Source organism: Symphalangus syndactylus, chromosome 6 (genome assembly GCF_028878055.3).
Source record: "Symphalangus syndactylus isolate Jambi chromosome 6, NHGRI_mSymSyn1-v2.1_pri, whole genome shotgun sequence".
Classification (NCBI taxonomy): Eukaryota; Metazoa; Chordata; class Mammalia; order Primates; family Hylobatidae; genus Symphalangus; species Symphalangus syndactylus.
Window position 1 is genome coordinate 52,242,482 of NC_072428.2, and position 15,099 is coordinate 52,257,580.

Here is a 15,099-nt window from a genome sequence, read left to right on the forward strand (position 1 = left end):
CGTTGGCCAGGCTGTTCTTGAACCCCCTGGCCTTGTGATCCATCCACCTCAGCCTCCCAGAGTCCTGGGATTACAGGCATGAGCTGCAGCGCCCAGCCACATTATGTACTTTTTAATGACTGTCTTTCAACATTGAGATGTTCGTCCATGTTGTTGCATGAAGTTAGTTTGTTCATTCTTACTGCTTATGTAGTAGGTTTTTGTACATTTTGATAGTCATTCCTGATTGTAGTGATTGCTTCTTTCTACATACCAAACTATGCTTACTTTATTAGGCTGTGCCAGGAACATCCGGACTTGAGACAAAATTGATAAACTTTATTCTTTTTCTAAATTTTTTGCCCCACAGAATCTGCATCTGTTAATTCACTATAATTTTTATTTTTATTTTATTTTTATATTTTAGGGCTGGGGAGAGTTAGGATTATTTTATGGCATTTTACCAAAAGAGTGTATTGTTTGTAAAAGAACACTGAGATGAAGATATTGACTCTTTGGCTTGTAGTTTTACGATAATTATGGTATGGATTTTAGTGTCTATTGGAAATGTTTTTCTGTAATGATATAATGTCATTCCTTAGTTTTCTCTTTTTTAGTCATGGTTCCTATGTGAACGTAGAACTTGAATACTAAATTCAAGTATTTAGCCTCCTAAATAATTATTTTTAGCTGCATGTTAAGATTAGAAATATGTTTTCCCTCCCTTCAGGAACTTCGTTTAGAGGATTATCAGGCTAACAGGAAAGGCCCACAGAACCAGGTGGGAGCAGGTACCACAACTGGCTTGTTTGGATCTTCTCCAGCCACTTCCAGTGCAACAGGACTCTTCAGCTCCTCCACCACTAATTCAGGCTTTGCATATGGTCAGAACAAAACTGCCTTTGGAACTAGTAAGTACTGATATCATATTAGATTATATTGAGGAGAGACAGATAACTAAAACTGAAACATAATTGCCATTTTGGGATAAGTGCTATGGAGAAAAATAGTAATTCAGGGATACCATAGGAATAGGGAGGAATGCCTGGATGTATGTGGGGCAAGGGAGAAAGACAGTTTAAGATGAAGATGACTAAGGAATGCTTCACATGAGAAGGTGATGTTTGAGCAGTGACGTATCTGAAGAAGATGAAGGAGCACGTTGTACAGATTTCTGGGGGAAGAACATTCCAGCTAGTGGAAACTGAGTCTAAAAACTCTTGAGTTTTTGCCATTTGAAGAGAGGGCAAGGGAAAATACTGGGGGATATAGGGGCCATATTTTATACAACTTTGTAGGCTAATATCAAGACTTGAATTTTTATTTGATTTAGGAAATCCTGGAAGTTGTTTTGAAAGAGAAGTCATGTGATTATGAGTGAAGGATGATTCTGAAGTCTCCTATATTGAGCATAGATTGTGAGAGTAGAAACAAATTACTTAGAAAGCTATTGTCAACATGAGAGGTGTTAGTGTCTTGGACAAGGATGGAAAAGAGGCCAAGTGTGGTGGCTCACGCCTGCAATCCTAGCACTTTGGGAGGCCAAGGCAGATGGGTTGCTTGAGGTCAGGAGTTCAAGACTAGCCTGGCCAACATGGTAAAACCCTGCCTCTACTAAAAATATGAAAATTAGCCGGGCGTGGTGGCAAGCGCCTGTAATTCCAACTACTTGGGAGGCTGAGGCAGGAGAATCGCTTGAACCTGAGAGGCAGAGGTTGCAGTGATCTGAGATCACACCATTGCACTCCAGCCTGGGTGACAGAGCAAGACTCCATCTCTAAATAAAAAGGACAGAAAAGAAAAAAGATGAGGTTCTGGACCCAGTTTGATTATAGAACTGATGGAATTTGCTGATGGATTGGTTTAATGTGGGATATGAAAGAGGAGTTAAAGATGATGATTAATTTACTTTACAAAAATACTATTTTTGCATAAGTAATGCACATATACAAAGTTCACAAAATACAGAAAACTAACTAACCAGAGGTTATATACTTTCCTTATACACTTTCCCCAGCCACCAGTTTGCCTCTGCAGAGAAAAGCAAAAATTATAGCTTTTCATAGCCTTCTAAAGAGATGTACGTACACATACACACACAAAAATACATATTTAAGTAATATTTAACCTACTTTTTCTTTTCTTGAGACAGGTTTTTAGGGTCTTAACTCCTGTCGCTCATGCTGGAGTGCAGTGATGTGATCACAGCTCACTGCAGCCCTGATTTCCTGGGCTCAGGTGATTCTCCTACCTCAGCCACCCTACAGGCATGTGCCACCATACCCGGCTAATTTTATTTTATGTTATTTTTTTGAGACGGAGTCTCACTGTTGCCCAAGCTGGAGTGCAGTGCAACCTCCAACTCTCAGGTTCAAGCGATTCTCCTGCCTCAGCCTCCCAAGGAGCTGGGATTACAGGCGTCCGCCACCATACCTGGCTAATTTTTTATATTTTTGATAGAGTTGGGGTTTCACCATGTTGGCCAGGCTGGTCTCGAACCGCTGACCTCAGGCGATTAACCAGCCTCGGTCTCCCAAAGTGCTGGGATTATAGGCATGAGCCATGGTGCCAAGCCCTAATTTTTTTCTTTTCTTTTCCTTTTTTTTTTTTTTGAGATGGAGTTTCACTGTCACCCAGGCTGGAGTGCAGTGGTGTGATCTCGGCTCACTGCATCCTCCACCTCCTGGGTTCAAGCGATTCTCTGCCTCAACCTCTGAAGTAGCTGGGATTACAGACGCCCACCACCATGCCTGGCTGATTTTTTTGTATTTTTAGTACAGATGGGGTTTTACCATCTTGGCCAGGCTGATTTGAACTTCCAGACCTTGTGATCCACCCCAATCGGCCTCTCAGAGTGCTGGGATTACAGGCATGAGCCACTATCGCTGGACGCCCAGCCCTAATTTTTAGTAGGGATGGGGTTTCGCCATATTGGCCAGGCTGGTCTTGAACTCCTGATCTCAGGTGATCACCCGTCTCAGCCTCCCAGCATGCTGGGATTACAGGCGTGAGCCACTGTGCCCGACATTGGCTAATTTTTGTATTTTTAGTAGAGGCGGGGTTTTGTCATGTTGGCCAGGCTGATCTCGAACTCCTGGCCTCAAGCAGTCTGTCTGCTTCAGCCTCCCAAAGTACTGAGATTACCAGTGTGAACCACCATGTCCAGCCTAACGTACTTTTCAATCTTGATATTCCATGATTTAGTTTAGTATGCTTTTTTTTTTTTTTTTTTTTTTTGAGACAGAATCCCACTTTGTTGACCAGGCTGGAGTGCAGTGGAGCAATCATAGCTCTCACTGCAGCCTTGAACTCTTGGGCCCAAGTAACATTCCCACCATTCTGCCCAGTTAATGTTTCATAATTTTTTCTGTTTTTTGGTGGGAGTTGGAGGACACTGTCTAGCTCTGTCACCCAGGCTGTCGTGCAGTGGCTCCATCACAGCTCCCTGCAGCCTCAAACTCTCAGGCTCAAGCCGTATACCCACCTCAGTCTCCCAAGTAGCTAAGACCACAGGCACATGCCATTAAGCCTGACTAATTTTTAAAATTTTTTTGTAGAGATGGAGTCTCATTGTGTTGCCTAGGCTGTTCAGGAACTGCTGATGCTCCTGCCTTGGCCTCCCAAAATGTTGTTATTACAGATGTAATAACATTGGCCCATATTCATTATTGAATATTACATATCAGACTCTGGGCTGGGTATATTCATGTAAAGAAGAAGCCTTTGTTCTCAATAACTTAGACTAGCAAGGTTAAAATACACATGCTGACTTCTAGTGTATTATCTTGTAAAATAGAAGGAAGCTGTGGACTTAGAAGGGAAGATCGTTTAGCCTAGTTAGGCTTCTTGGGGTCAGGGTGTTATTACAGAAGTTAAAGTTTAAGTCTAGAGTTAAGTGAAGGATGGAAAATGAAAAGCTTATCAAGTAGTGAATGAAGGGTAGTAGATAACATAAAGACTATTGCAATAACTGGATAATGGAAGGTTTTGTATTTTTGGGTGTTTACTTTTTTTTATTATTTTTTCTTTTTTTTTTTTTCTTTTTCCTAAAAGGTACAACTGGATTTGGAACAAATCCAGGTGGTCTCTTTGGCCAACAGAATCAGCAGACTACCAGCCTCTTCAGCAAACCATTTGGCCAGGCCACAACCACCCAGAACACTGGCTTTTCCTTTGGTAACACCAGCACCATAGGACAGCCAAGCACCAACACCATGGTAAGGAAACAGACCCTTATTTACCTCCATGTCTTATTTGTAGAGTTAAGTAATGAGGCTTTAATCATATCAAACGAGCAAATTCTACCTCTACTGCAGATCTTAAGAGTTGAGGGTATTTAATGAAGGGAAGAGAACAAAGTCTTTTTTTTTTTTTTTTTTTTTTTTTTTTTGAGATGGAGTCTTGCTCTGTTGCCCAGGCTGGAGTGCAGTGGCGCGATCTCGGCTTACTGCAGGCTCCACCTCCCAGGTTCACGCCATTCTCCTGCCTCAGCCTCCTGAGTAGCTGGGACTACAGGTGCCCGTCACCACGCCCAGCTAATTTTTTGTGTTTTTAGTAGAGATGGGGTTTCACCGTGTTTGCCAGGATGTTCTCGATCTCCTGACCTCATGATCCACCCACCTCGGCCTCCCAAAGTGCTGGGATTATAGGCGTGAGCCACCATGCCCGGCCGAGAACAAAGTCTTAGAATAATTAAGACCTAGATTCTAGCCTGGGCTCTACTCTTTACTTGTTGAGATGCTATTGAGGCGATCACTTATCCTTTCTGAAAGTATTTTTCTCATTACTAAGTAGGAACTACTTAGTGGGCTGGACTTGGCCCTCTTAAAGCTGTACCTTGGAAAATTGATTACAGCCATTCTATAGGGTATAGGAGAAAATACTTATTCATTACTGACTATATTTCAGAATATAGCCAACAACGGGAACTTTCAGCTAGTTCCCTTGGGAATCATACAAAGAAATTTTTTTTTCTTTTTTTTTTTTTTAAAGGGAGACCTACAACTTAGAGTCATACTGTGTCCAAAGAAAAGGTCGTCATGGTCATTACTAGTTTATTTCTAGGGACCTTTTTTAGGAAAGTATGAAATTAAAGAATGAAGTGATGTATGAGTAATTGATCAGAACTTGGAATTTACCTCATCTTAAAATTAGAGATAATTCTACTGATTAAAAAACAAGTGTGGGCTGGGCACAGTAGCTTATGCCTGTAATCCCAGCACTTTGGGAGGCTGAGGTAGGCAGATCACTTGAGATCAGGAGTTCGAGACTAGCCTGGCCAACATGGTGAAATCCCTTCTCTGCTAAAAATACAAAACTTAGCCAGGCACAGTGGTTGGTGCCTGTAATCCTGACTACTTGGGAGGCTGAGGCACAAGAATAGCTTGAACCCAGGGGGAGGCAGAGGTTGCAGTGAGCTGAGATTGCTCCATGGTACTCCCACCTGGGCGACAAAGTGAGACTTCATCTCAAAAAAAACAAAACAAAAAGAAGTACACTTGTACCCCCAAGTCTTCAAAATACTAGATAACTGGTTTCAGTAACATATGGAATGGATCAGCCGGGCATGCTGGCTCCTGCCTGTAATTCCAGCACTTGGGGAGGCTGAGGCGGGCGGATTATGAGGTCAGGAGTTCGAGACCAGCCTGGCCAACATGGTGAAACCCTGTCTCTACCAAAAATACAAAAATTTGCTGGGCAGGGTGGCGGTTGACTGTAATCCAAGCTATGCAGGAGGCTGAGGCAGGAGAATTGCTTAAACCCAGGAGGCAGAAGTTGCAGTGAACCGAGATTTTGCCACTACACTCCAGCCTAGGCGACGGAGTGGGACTCCGTCTCAAAACAAACAGACAAAAAAGGATCATAATCCATGACTAAGTGGGATTTATCCGAGGAAGGTTGGTTCAACATATGATCATTAATCATTGTAATGCAGTGTGGTAATATAATTTAAACAACAGAAAACCACATGATCACCTTTGTAAATACAGAAAAAACATTTGACACTTTTTCATGATAAAAACACTGAAGAAAGAATAAGAAGGAACCCAGAATAGCCAAAACAATCTTGAAAAACAACAAGTTGGGGGACCCTCAGGCTTCTCTCTCTCTTTTCTTTTTTTTTTGTTTTTGTTTTTTTTTTTTCTGGGACGGAGTTTTGCTGTTGTTGCCCAGGCTGGAGTGCAATGGCACGGTCTCAGCTCACTGCAGCCTCTGCCTCCAGGGTTCAAGAGATTCTCCTGCCTCAGTCTCCCATGTAGCTGGGATTGCAGGCATGCACCACCATACCCAGATAATTTTGTATTTTTAGTAGAGGTGGGGTTTCACCATGTTGGTCAGGCTGGTCTCAAATTCCTGACCTCAGGTGATCCACCTGCGTCTGCCTCCCAAAGTGCTGGGATTACAGGCATGAGCCACTGCACCTGTGCCCGGCCTTCATGTTTCTCAATTTTATTTTATTAATTTTTCTGAGACAGGCCTCGCTGCAGTCACCCAGGCTGGAGTGCAGTGGCATGATCTCAGCTCACTGCATCCTCCGCCTCCTGGGCTAAGCGATCCTCCCACCTCACCTCCCAAGTAGCTGGGACTACAGGCATGTACCACCATGTCCAGCTAATTTTTGTAGTTTTTGTAGAGATGGGTTTTCATTGAGTTATCCAGGCTGGTCTCGAGCTTCTGGGCTCGAACAATCTGCTCTCCTTGGACTCCCAAAGTGCTGAGATTACAGGTGTGAGCAGCTGTACCTGGCTTTACTTCTCAATTTTAAAACTTATATAAAGCGATAGTAATTGTGTTACTGGCCTAGGGAGAGACATAGACCAATTGAGTAGAAGTGAGAGTCGAGAAATAAACCCTCACATTTGTAGACAATTGATTTTCAACAAGGATACCAAAACAATTCAGTGAGGAAAGAATAGTCTTTTCAACATGTGGTGCTGGGACAACTGATTATTCACATGCAAAATAATGGGATTGGATTCTTCACAGCATTTTTTAACTGCAAAAGTTAAAATTGATCAAATTTTTTTTTTTTTTTTTTTTTTTTTTTGAGACAGAGTCTTGTTCTATTGCCCAGGCTGGAGTGCAGTGGCACGATCTTGGCTCACTGCAACCTCCGCCTCCTGGGTTCAAGCGATTCTCCTGCCTTGGTCTCCTGAGTAACTGGGATTACAGGTGTGTGCCACCGTGCCCAGCTAATTTTTTTGTATTTTAGTGGAGACAGAGTTTCACCATGTTATCCAGGCTGGTCTTGAACACCTGACCTCAAGTGATCCGACTGCCTCAGCCTCTTAAAGTGCTGGGATTACAGGTGTGAGCCACTATGCCTGGCCAAAAATTGATCAAATTTCTAAATGCAAGAGCTAAAATTATAAAACTGTTAGAAGTAACCTAGTTAGTAGTAACTTAGATATGACACCAAAAGCAAAAGCAGAAAAAGAAAAAATACATTGGGCTTTTTCAAAATTAAAACCTTTTAGCCAGGCCTTTTAGCACATGCTTGTCATCCCAGCTACTCAGGAGGCTAAGGTCGGGGAATCACTGAGGTCATGAGTTAGAAGATTCAGTGCACTGTGATCGTGGCTATGAATAGGCCACTGCACTCTAGCCTGAGCGACATAATGAGACCCTATCTCTAAACAAAAAAAGATGGCAGAAAAACATTTATATATCAACGGGATATCATCAAAGTGAAAAGACCTGTAAATGGAAGAAAATACTTGAAAATCATACCTGTGATATAGGACTTGTATTCAGGATATATAAATAACTCTTACAATTCAGTAGTAAGACAATAACTCATTTAAAAAGAGCCAAGGATTTGAATTGACATTTCTCCAGAGAAGATAGGTAAGTGGTGTGATAATATGCTTAACATCATAAGTTATCCGGGAAAGGCAAATGAAAACCAAAATGAGATACCACTTTATACCTATTTGAAAGATATAATTAAAAAAGACAGTAATAGGCTGGGCACAGTGGCTCACACCTTTAATCCCAGCACTTTGGGAGGCCAAGCCGGTGGATCACGAGGTCAGGAGTTCGAGACTAGCCTGGACAACATGGTGAAACCCCGTCTCTACTAAAAATACAAAAACTTAGCCGGGCATGGTGGTGCCCACCTGTAGTCCCAGTTACTCGGGGAGGCTGAGGCAGGAGAATCTCTTTAACCCGGGAGGCAGAGGTTGTGGTGAGCCGAGATTGCACTACTGCACTCCAGCCTGGGTGACAGTGTGAGACTCAACAAAAAAAAAAAAAAAAAAAGATGGTAGTAAGTATTGAACCTGTAGAAGTTGGAACCCTGATACATTGCTGGTAGGAATGTAAAATGGTGCAGCCCCTTTAGAAAACAGTTTGGTGGTTCCTCAGAATGTTAAACAGAGTTATGATATGACCCAGCAATTGTACATCTTGGGATTTACCAAAGAAAAATAAGACACAGACTTGTACACAAATGAACATAACAGCATTATTCATAATGACTAAAATGTAGAAATAACCTAAAGATCTATTAACAATGAATGGGTAACCAATTGTGGTATATGCATACAATGGAATATTGTTCAACCATAAATTGGAATGAAGTACTGATACATGCTGCAACACAGATGAACCTTGAAAACGTGCTAACTGAAAGAAGCCCATCACAAAAGACCACATTTTTTATGACTCCATTCATATTAAATGTTCAGAATAAAAAAAAAATCCATAGAAAAAGATTAATGATTCCCTAGGGATGGGGAGTAATTGCTGATAGGTCTGGGATTTCTTTTGGGGGTTGTTAAGAATTTAGATAGTAGGGATGGTTGCAGAACATCACTGAATAGTCCACTATAAATGAGTGAATTTTATGGTGTGTGAGTTGTGTCTCAATAAAACTTTAAATCCCTATTCAGCAAGTCTATTAGCACAGTATTTTTCCTTTATTAATGCGTAAGTAAAATACATTGTTAAACATAGGATGATGCAGACTGCTCATTGGAAATTAGTATAGTTTCTCATTTAGAATTAAGGCTTTTGGCTGGGTGCAGTGGCTCACGCCAGCATTTTGGGAGGCTGAGGAGGGTGGATCACCTGAGGTCAGCAGTTCGAGACCAGCCTGAGCACATTGTGAAACCCCATCTCTACTAAAAACGCAAAAATTAGCTAGGCATGGTGGCGTGCCCTTGTAGTCCCAGCTACTTGGGAGGCTGAGGCAAGAGAATCACTTGAACTTGGGAGGCAGAGGCTGCAGTGAGCCGAGATTGTGCCACTGCACTTCAGCCTGGGCAACAGAATGAAACTCCGTATTAAAAAAAGGAATTAAGGCTCTTTAACCTAACACTCGTACCTCAGTCCATGTTGATTTATTTTCGCTGATTATTTTTGGTTACTTGAGTCTAAGTCCACTCCCCAGCTTGATACTGATTAGTTCTTTTCACCCAAATCGTTAAAAATGAAGGACCCAGACATACTATTTTGCTTTCACTGTTGCAACCCTGACATCTCTTAGAGCACGAGAGTTAAAGTCTTATTATTTAATAGATGCCTAAGACCTTGGAGTTCATCATCCTGGGAAGAACAGGGGCTTAAATATAGGTTTGAACTTCTGGTCCTACCACTCAGGAGCTGTGGCACCTTGGGCAAGTTTTAAAATGCTCTGAGCTTTTTGAAAAATGTACTCCCTGCTTTTCAGGGTTGTTTTGAAGGAAATAATCTATATAAGTTATTTAGCCTTATATCTGTCATATAAGCTTAAAAAAATGATAACTTTTTTTTTATTAATCTGAGACTCATTATGGAAACTATTACAGGATATCTTTTAATCTATATAAACTTCTTTGCAGGGTTTATTTGGAGTAACCCAAGCCTCACAGCCTGGGGGTCTTTTTGGGACAGCTACAAACACCAGCACTGGGACAGCATTTGGAACAGGAACAGGTCTCTTTGGGCAGACCAATACTGGATTTGGTGCTGTTGGTTCGGTAGGTTTCTACAGTTGACTGTAATTTGAAGATGTGTGTAAATTTGTTAAAGGAATTTTCTTCTAAGGATTTGACTGTCTTGCAAGTATTTTTATTGGGTGTATTATTGCACCAGCCTAATATGATTTGATTTTGAGAACAAAAAACTATTTGATGTAAAATGAAATTTCAGGTTAACTTCAGTCTGGTTTTCAATTAGTAAATTCTTTCCCTTTTAAAATTTCTTTGCCTCAGTGCTGGTGTGCATCATACTTCTGATAGCATTGGTTAAATTGTTGAGTCTAAATTGAAATTCTTTTGCTTTATTTGAATCAGATAATTTTTAACTCCTAGTTCTTCCCTCTTTTGTAGACGATAAATTGGTATGATATTTGGGAATGACATGTTTTTGGGGTTGATCAAGTTGTTGAAATTGTTGAGGTACTCATGGAAGAAACTTTGAACTTGCTATTGTGAGTAGGTTAAAAAAAGAAAAAAAGAGCCAGGCGCAGTGGCTCACGCCTGTAATCCCAGCATTCTGGGAGGCCGAGGCGGGTGGATCACCTGACGACAGGAGTTCGAGACCAACCTGGTGAAACCCTGTCTCTCCTAAAAATAAAAAAAAAACACTAGCTGGATGTGGTGGTGCGTGCCTGTAATCCCAGCTATTTGAGATGCTGAGGCAAGAGAATCACTTGAACCCAGGAAGTGGAGGTTGCGGTGACCCGAGATCGCGCTATTGCACTCTAGCCTGGGCAACAAGAGCAAAACTCCGTCTTAAAAAATAAAAAAGGAACACAAAGTCCCTAAAACATATGGTCCTGTTTTCATGGAGATTGAAATTTCTCTTTTCTTTTTTTAAACTTTGGACAGATAATTGAGGTAAGAAATTGAGAAAATTATATAATGCTTCAAGACATTCTAGTACTTTTGTTGTTGTTGTTGTTGTTGTTGTTGTTTTTGAAACCGAGTCTTGTTCTGTTGTCCAGGCTGTACTGCAGTGGCATGATCTCGGCTCACTGCAACCTCTCCCTCCCAGGCTCAAGTGATTCTCGTGCGTCAGCCTCCCAAGTAGCTGGGATTACAGGCGTGTGACACCATGCCAGGCTAATTTTTTTTTTTGAGACGGAGTCTCGCTCTGTTGCCTAGGCTGGAGTACAGTGGCATGCGATCTCGGCTCACTGCAACCTCTGCCTCCCGGGTTCAAGCAGTTCTCTGCCTCAGCCTCCCGAGTAGCTGGGATTACAGGCGCCCGCCACCACGCCCAGCTAATTTTTGTATTTTTAGTAGAGAACGGAGTTTCACCATGGTGGCCAGGCTGGTCTCGAACTCTTGACCTCGTGATCCACCTGCCTTGGGCTCCCAAAGTGCTGGGATTACAGACGTGAGCCACCATGCCTGGCCTTAATTTTTGTATTTTTTAGTAGAGGTGGGATTTTGCCATGTTGGCCAGGCTGGTAACTCCTGGCCTCAAGTGATGCTCCCGCCTTGGCCTTTCAAAGTGCTGGGATTACAGGCGTGAGCTACTGTGCCCGGCTTCTAGTACTTTCTAGTGACAGATTTATTGATGTATAGTACACATGCATTACAATTTGTCTCTTTAAGAATGTGTATAGCTAGGTGGTTTTTAGTATATTAACAAAGTGTGCAACTATCACCATATTTAATTTTAGAACATACTCATTATGCCAAAAAGAAATGCCATAGTCATTGGCAGTCACTCCTGATTTTCCTCTGATCATCTTAAACCTCCTTTCTCTCTATGGATTTGACTATTTTGAACACTTCATGTAAATGGAATCATAATATGTGGTCTTTTGTGATTGGTGTCTTTCACTTAGCATAGCATTTTCAAGGAACATCCATGTAGCATGTTCAAAGTTTTTCTTGTAGTGATTTCTTCTGGCAAAGCAAATATTTGCTACATTTCTCTTAACAGGTAAAAAGATGTTTGATGGCCTTCTTATTTTTTTCTTTGCCTCAGTGAAATCTGGTTTCATTGGATTCATTGTGTTTCAGTGGTAATCCTTAGGGGTTACCATTAACTTTTCAGGCCAGAAGCATTCTGTGTTTATAAAGTTAATCTTGCTCAGATTATTTTTTGATAGCCTTTATTCATCTTTTTTCTACCTTTTTATGAAAGTTAGGACATCTTTCTCTCACCCCATACCCAATCCAGTATACCTGAGGTAACCTGTATTTAGTTTGGTGTGTGTCTTAATATTATTTTAAATTTTCCTGTATTCTATTCTTTTTAGACCCTGTTTGGCAATAACAAGCTTACTACATTTGGAAGCAGCACAACCAGTGCACCTTCATTTGGTACAACCAGTGGCGGGCTCTTTGGTAACAAACCAACCCTGACTTTAGGAACCAATACAAACACTTCTAATTTTGGTACATATAAAAAGCAGGTTTGGCTCTCTTAAAGTTACACTGACTATACCACACATTATTCTCCTGATTCGTATGATTGGAAATATTTAAAAGTTCTCAGGTAAGCCGTAGCTTGATGTGAAGTACCAGAGGGAAAGGTTTAAAGTCCTGGATATGGCTTGAGATAGTTAGTAGGCATGTAAATTGCCTTTCATTTACTTTGGATTACTTCAGCAATATCTGAGAAACCATAAAGGAAACACATTTGGTTGAGTAACACATTGTATGAGGCCAGGTTTCAAACCTGTGGTAGTATACAGGAGATAATTGGTTATTCTTATTTTTGTTGTTGTTGGTTTGTTGTGTTGTTTTGTTTTTGCTTTTTTTTTTTTTTTTTTGGTGGAGAACAGGGTCTTTATATCACCTCAGCTCCCAAAGTGCTGAGATTACAGGTATGAGCCATTGCACCTGGCCTGGTTATTCTTAGTGAAAGTCGAAATGTGCCAGGCATCATGGTGAGCACCTGTAGTCCCAGCCATTATGGAGGCTGAGTCAGGAGTATCACTTAGGAGTTCAAGGCTGCAGTGTGCTATGATCACACTTGTGAATTGCCACTGCATTCTAGCCTAGGCAACATAGTGAAAGGAGGTCTCTAAAGAAAAAATAAAATAAGAAAAATAATAGAAGAAGGTTGAAACCTTTCTGATTTGGGGAATTATTCAGTAGTTTATTTTTTACCGTTTCAAAAATTTTGAATGCATATTCATTGTATGCATATTTGTTATTGAAAATCTGGAAAATACAGAAAAGATTGAACAATAATTTTAAAAACCTTAACCTACTGTCTTGGAGATATGCTGGAAAAATGTAAACCAGTTTTATGGAACATGATATTATTATTATTATTTTTTTTTTTTGAGGTGTAGTCTCACTCTGTCGCCCAGGCTGGAGTGCGGTGGCATGATCTCGATCTCGGCTCACTGCAACCTCTGCCTCCCGGGTTCAAGCGATTCTCCTGCCTCAGCCTCCCGAGTTGCTGGGATTACAGGCACATACCACTGTGCCTGGCTCATTTTTGTATTTTTAGTAGAGACAAGGTTTCACCATGTTGGCCAGGCTGGTCTTGAACTCCTGAGCTCAAATGATCTGCCTGCCTCGGCCTCCCAAAGTGCTGGGATTATAGGCGTGAGCCACCATGCCCAGTCAGTATTTTCAATATATCTTATAACTACCTAATTATGTTTTCAAAATTCAGCATCTATCAGATCAGATATGGGAAGTTTATTCTGTTTGTCAAGGGAAATAGTGGTTCAAATATTTCTTGAGGATTTGGTGTGCCACCTACATCACTAAGCACTGATGGATTCTTTTTGGGAGATGAGTACAAAGACATAGTTATTTGGTGTAGGTCAGCAGTTAACACAGTTTTTTAATGAGCTTTTGAACGATCTTGTACTGGAGAAAGAGATCATATTAAACATCTATTGGAAGATTAATATGTTTATCGGCTACATGAAGAAGGTAGATAGGTCATTGATAGGTACCAATTCCTAAATTGATGTGTTTGGTTTGATTTTTATAATCCCCTTTAGTCATTTTGCTCATTCACTGCCAGAAATGATTATAGTTCCTATAATTCCTTTTGGTCATAACTCTGTTTGAAACAACCGTTTTGAGGCAGTGGACTTGGTTACCATGGGTAAGATACTTGGCATCTGTCTCTCTCTCTCTCTCTCTCTCTCGCTCTCTCTTTCTTTCTCTCTCTCTCTGTGTCTCTGTCTGTCTCTCCCTCTCTCCCCTCCCTCCCAGGCTGGAGTGCAATGGCACAATCTTGGCTCATTGCAACCTCCACCTCCCTGGTTTGAGTGATTTTTCCTGCCTCAGCCTCCTGAGTAGCTGGGATTACAGGCGCCTGCCACCATGCCCAGCTAATTTTTGTATTTCAAGTAGAGATGGGGTTTCACCACGTTGGCAAGGCTGGTCTTGAACTCCTGACCTCAGGTGATCTGCCCTCCTTGGCCTCCCAAAATGCTGGGATTACAGGCGTGAGCCACCGCACCCATCCCTACTTATTTCTTTCCTATAAAATTAAAATGGAAAGATAGTTAAGGGTCAATTAGCGTTTCTCAACCTTTTCTATTATCACTTCCTTCCCCATGGACCCTTTGTAGACTATTTTTTCATTTTTAAGTAGTATTTGCTGTAATGGGACCGTTTTTTCTTTTTTCTTTTTCTTTTTTTTTTTTTTTTGAGACGGAGTCTCGCTCTGTCTCCCAGGCGAGAGTGCAGTGGCCAGATCTGGGCTCACTGCAAGTGTTGCCTCCTGGGTTCACGCCATTCTTCTGCCTCAGCCTCCTGAGTAGCTGGGGCTACAGGCACCCACCACCACGCCCGGCTAATTTTTTCTTTGTATTTTTAGTAGAAACAGGGTTTCACTGTGTTAGCCAGGATCGTGTCGATCTCCTGACCTCATGGTCCGCCGGCATTGGCCTCCCAAAGTGCTGGGATTACAGGCGTGAGCCACTGTGCCTGGCCTGTTTTTTCTTAATCATCTTCTCCCTTCCCCTGAGATTTTCATACCACACAAATACTGTGCATCTGTTTATGTTGTGTGACTCTTTGGAGGGCCACAAACTATCATAATCTGTGATATTTTAGTCCCTCAAGAACCAATTTCCACTCCCTTTGAAAATGTGTGTGTTTAATAAAGCTCTTTTTTTTGTAGCATGCTTCATGTTCAAAATTAAATATTATTTCTTTTCTTTTTTTTCCTTTTTTTTTTTTTTTTGAGACGGAGTTTTGC

The 15,099-nt window shown here is 41.4% G+C and overlaps 1 protein-coding gene across 8 annotated transcripts in view; it reads left to right on the forward strand.

The window, feature by feature from the left end:
• Positions 1 to 15,099, forward strand: part of NUP98 (nucleoporin 98 and 96 precursor) — a 128,357-nt gene that overhangs the window by 25,811 nt on the left and 87,447 nt on the right. For 3 of the 8 annotated variants that reach the window (XM_063641257.1, XM_063641256.1, XM_063641252.1), the window contains 4 exons: positions 710 to 890; positions 4,033 to 4,196; positions 9,804 to 9,941; positions 12,179 to 12,266. In XM_063641257.1, the coding sequence (XP_063497327.1) occupies positions 710 to 890; positions 4,033 to 4,196; positions 9,804 to 9,941; positions 12,179 to 12,266 (571 nt within the window). Of the gene's footprint in view, positions 1 to 709; positions 891 to 4,032; positions 4,197 to 9,803; positions 9,942 to 12,178; positions 12,318 to 15,099 lie in introns of all 8 variants that reach the window. The other 5 variants (XM_063641254.1, XM_063641251.1, XM_063641258.1 and 2 more) reach the window with 3 other exon arrangements.